This window comes from Montipora capricornis, chromosome 9 (assembly GCF_036669925.1).
Source record: "Montipora capricornis isolate CH-2021 chromosome 9, ASM3666992v2, whole genome shotgun sequence".
Lineage (NCBI taxonomy): Eukaryota > Metazoa > Cnidaria > Anthozoa > Scleractinia > Acroporidae > Montipora > Montipora capricornis.
Window position 1 is genome coordinate 29392633 of NC_090891.1, and position 5000 is coordinate 29397632.

Here is a 5000-nt window from a genome sequence, read left to right on the forward strand (position 1 = left end):
TATTTAGGTTGTCTTCAACAGCACATGCATTTTTATTGGAACAATGGACATTTGTATCATCCGCATAATTACTGCAGATGCCAAATCATTTATAAAAATATTAAACAATGTTGGACCCAAGACAGAGCCTTGAGGAACTCCTCTAAACACCCCTTCCCACGTGGAGAAGGTGGTAGGAAGCTTTACTCTTTGATGGCCGGGAGAGAGATAGCTTCGCATTGAAGTTAGCGCATGATCACCTAGCTAAGCCATAGAATTTAAGTTTTTCTAGAATTAAGTCATGTGGTAGACAGCCAAAGGCCTCACTTAAATCAATGGCTGCAGTGCCGATAATGTTATGATTATCAAGATCTAGTTCCTTCTGGATGCAAGGAGTGCCATCGGGCACCCATGATAATTTATTTTCTGTATGAATCTCCTTTAAAATGAACTGTCAATTGTTGATGAATAAGATGTTCAAAGATCTTGGACATTGCTGGAAGAACTGTGACTGCATGGTCGGAAATGGAATAGACACCTTGAGTGCATGTGGTGGTATGTGGTCATGACCAGTTGCTTTGTAACTCTTCATATTGATTCCAGTTCCTTGGAATATTATTTTGACAACTGTGGTTGATTTTCAAAAGAAGTGTACTGTTGGATGTCCAGGCTTTCTGTCACATTTTGAAAATAACTATTCAGAATCTCTGCTTTGAGTTTTCTCCCTATAAGGTACCAATTAGCTGGATCTAAGAATAGAAAGTTTCTGGGTTTTTCATGTTAGCTTACATCTTTCAGAAAAAAATTTCAGTTGCCCGATTGGGCACCTACTGTAGGATCCAAAACGTAGTTGCCCTGATGAAATTTTTAGTTGCCCCGGGTAAGTGGGCAGCCGTCAATGTCAACCTCCGCTCTTCTCTTACAAAGTCACCAACCTCACACGCCTGATTGCACATACTCTGTTGACATTAGTCATAGAAGAGCCCTGGATACTAGAACGAATCTGGATATGTGTGGACGGCGCCTAAATTTGCTGTTGATTTACGTTATTTTTAGGTAGCAAACTGCTCAAACCACCTTCTGCAGGCAACTCAACAGAACAAAAAGGTAAACAGTATTCTATCAATAACAATATTATAATACATCAATCAATCTCAATTTTTTTTTATTACAGTGCATGGGCATCCTTTTTGCTTTCTACTTATTAGCTGTTTTTAAAATTTTTTCTTATTAGTATTTGAAGTACTTTGTTCCAAAGCTCAAGGCCCGTGGGGTGGCTGCCATAAGTGTTGGATTTCAATTTGCTATAAAGTTGCTGAAGGTAAAGGTTTAATCTGAGAAATGTTTTACACAGAGGATAATGTGTTATCATGTTTTTGGCCAAATCAGAGTACTCAAACAAATTGGCTGATTTGGAAATTGTGTGGTGTCAATAGTTTAATGTGGTTTAAAAAGTGGGATGACGATACTATAACAGACAAATTTAGGGAAGATGGTGCAACGTAAAAAACATTGGCCATTTTGAGTACTTCAATCATTCAACATGGCTGCTGGTAACTTTTGATGTCATCTGAGCACATTCACTACTACTTCAAAGCAAAGGTGGGTCTAGAGTCACTCTGACATAGGGCTCAAATGGCCAGGGCTTAAATTCCCAGTTTCTCTGGTATGAAAAAATGGATCTAGTGATGTTAGTCCTCTCTCTTGGATGGGATACTAGTCCATCACTGGTTTTCTTCTAAGGAAACAGCATGGTGACAGCTTTAAGCCTCAAACCTGCACACCGGGGGTCATGAGTGTGACGTGCTAACACCTACGTACACTACTACATGTATGCCTAGAGCTAAAGAAAAACCAGCTTGAACTGCATTGCAGGAACTCTAATCACCACTTGACTAACTATGCTAACTTGTATGCAACATCTTTGTCCCTTAAAAGTCGAATCGAATAGGACATGCAACATCTTCGGGCTGCACACAAGCAATCATTCTTTTCACTGATGGAATTGAGGAAAAACAAGCCAAAACTACCTCAGATTTATTACGGGAAATGAATGCTGAGAAAAAGGTTTGTCAGTGGGATGTCCTCACTCTCTCTATTAATATTTTAAAAATTAATAGAATATGATGCTTTTTGTAGCATGCTTACAGCGACTGCCAGGGATGAATCTTTTTGAGGAGAAGATTCACATTTATCCTTGGTGGGATCTGGTCAGTGTGATGGTGACAGTTCAAGCACTCTGTTGGTTTACTATTGAAGGCCTAAATTCTGTCTTATTATAATAATAATAGTAATAATAATAATAATAATAATAATAATAATAATAATAATAATAATTGTTGTAGCTAATCACTGTGGCAAGTACAGCAACGACTCAGCTCAACAAGGTCGAACAAAAAGCATACAAAGGCGCCTCTGGCAACCGCTATAGGGTCCATGTGTGACCTTGGAACAAAGCTTACAGCCAGATATAGTTAAATAAAATTTAACATAGTTAACGACTAGGAGCTAGTCTGGTCAGTAGTGTTTTGCAGGCGGTTGTTAGTGTCTTGGCCGTCTGGTAGCGTTGTTCAGCGTTGTGTTGCGTTCTGTAGCGTTTGTTATAGTTACATGGTTCACGACCGGGAGCTAGTCCGGTCAGTAGCGTTTTGCAGGCGTTTGTTAGCGTTGTTATGCGTTTTTGTAGCGTTTGCAGCACTCTTTAGGTTGGGGGAGCCCTGGGGCTGACATGGTTCAGCGGTATTCCTGCGTAGTGCATGCGTTGTCCAATGTGCTTGCAGCGTGTTTGTTGCTCTGTTGGCGTGGCGTTGTGAGTCGGTTTAGGAGTTTAGTGGTTCTCGGCGTTCCCTCCCTCTCCCCCCCTTTCTTTTTTTTTGTGCTCTTTTTTTTTTGTGTGTGTTATTATTATTATTATTATTATTATTATTATTATTATTATTATTCCACTGAGCTATCTGGCTCAAGTGTGACGGGTGCCTTAGGGGGGCCTGGCGCGGGGGGCTCGTGGCTTGGTTGCGGGTTGGGCAGGCCAGTCGGGTGTTCTAGCGCCTTGGGGATGTGACTGCGGTTGCAGCCCCCAGGCTTCCTGGGCACCTACCCTCCACTGGCGACGTGGGCGTTGACTAGAATCAGCTGTATGTTGGTTTTTGCTGTGGGGGGAAAACTAGAGAACCTGGAGAAAAACCTTCAAAGCAGAGAGGAGAACCAACACAAACTCAACCCACTTATGGTGTCAGGTCCGGGAATCGAACCTGGGCCACATTTGTGGGAGGCGAGTGCTCTCACCACTGCGCCATCCCTGCTCCCCTCATGATCTTTTTGCTGGTACAATTAAATTACTGCAAATTGTAATTATAGAGTTTTTGAGATCACAAGCTCGTAAAGTTGTCGTGAAAAAAGGAGTGATCCCTAAAAGAGGCTGTTTAATTAATAGCATGTACATGAAGCCAGTAGTGAAGTCTATCAGCTTCTGGGGATATTTTGATTTTAAAAAAATTAACATCTTACAAGCTCTATACATTCTTGCAAGTATAGATTATAAAATGCATGCCCATTAAAGAAATATTGGATATTCAGTGAAAGGATGGGCTTGACTGTGTGTTATTAAATCATTGTGGGGCCTCGACTAATTAATTTTACTCATTTCATTATGTTGTGGAGTTCATTAAATGCATTGGATGATAACTAAATTCTTTCTTTTGTCTGTAGATCAGAGTGTTTACTTATCTTGTGGGAAGAGAAAAAAGTTCCACTGACCAGCCATTGAAAAAGATAAGCAGTGATTACAAAGGTAGGAATCCCAAGGCTGATAGTTCTAAGCTGAGTTGCTCAATGTGTGTACTGTACATACTGTTTCTATGGGCCGATTTACACGGTGCAATTTTTGTTGCATGCGACAAGCTGAAAACATGCCTATGACGTGACTTACAATTGTTGTGTACTTCAAAAAAATGTCGTAGCATTTTAAAACAGTCACTCAGAGTATAATAATGTTGTTGCAATGGGAAGCATACCCGGTACTTGCTTTTTAAGAATGTGTCTTGTGAAGGCTTGGCGACCTGGTGCTGTGGGAAGTTTGTCAAGAGACGCTGGCATAATTATGGTCAGTGTTTACACGTCTCAAAATATGGGACAAAATTGGCAAGTGTTTGATGGCAAAGGCTGAAAAGATAGAAGTGTACATTTTGTATTACAAGTCAGTGTTGCCTGTTCTACATGTATGTACTTAAAAGAAACACACAAATTACCGTTGTGGTTTGTGGGCCATGCTCATGAGGATAAATCTTCAGGTACTATTGGTAACACTGCCACTAGATCTTGGCCATAGTAAACTGATGCAAGGCATTCACTAATTTTCTTTTCAAATAATGGATATTGGCAGGGCACGAAATTGCGCCTAATACAGTCGCCAATGCGACTAAAATTATCGTGCTGGCGACCAAGATTCAAAAGTTAGTCGCCAAGTTGGCGACCAGAACTCTTTGGGTTTTGTATATCTTATCTTGATGCTTTTTGCAACTAAATAAAGCTTTAAAGTAGATGAATCGGCGCGAACGATGAGGTTCGAATGTTACGAACCGAACATGTCAACATCCGCCATCTTGGATTTTCCAAATGTTACGTTGTATATTGTGAGGTGAAATGTCCCTTTTGCTAACAACGCATATTGCGGGCTCACAAAATTCCGTACTTTTCCAACCGTGGCAACACCTTCCACATGCTCTCATTTGGCTTGATTTAAATTTAAAATGAGCAGTGACAGTGATTGGGAAGAGTTATTTAAAATACTGACTGCAAACCAAGACGCCTCTTGCCTAGGCACCTTTGTTTGATTAATTACTTATCCCTTTGAATTGGTTGCGCAGACACAAACCCTTCCATTTGACATTACTGTATTATTAATGCGTTTTTTCAACTATCTTTTTTTTTGTAATGGCTACTAACTTTTTGGCCTTGGCGACCACTTTGGAAAATTTAGGAGCCAGATGGCTCCTTGCCAAAAAACGTTAATTTCGTGCCCT

General features: G+C 40.5%; 1 protein-coding gene across 2 annotated transcripts in view; it reads left to right on the top strand.

Annotated features, from left to right (window-relative positions):
- Window positions 1-5000, top strand: part of LOC138015626 (voltage-dependent calcium channel subunit alpha-2/delta-4-like) — a 58364-nt gene that overhangs the window by 34285 nt on the left and 19079 nt on the right. For both annotated transcript variants that reach the window (XM_068862710.1, XM_068862711.1), the window contains exons 11-14: window positions 1036-1086; window positions 1214-1300; window positions 1918-2046; window positions 3688-3769. In XM_068862710.1, the coding sequence (XP_068718811.1) occupies window positions 1036-1086; window positions 1214-1300; window positions 1918-2046; window positions 3688-3769 (349 nt within the window). The remainder of the gene's footprint in view (window positions 1-1035; window positions 1087-1213; window positions 1301-1917; window positions 2047-3687; window positions 3770-5000) is intronic.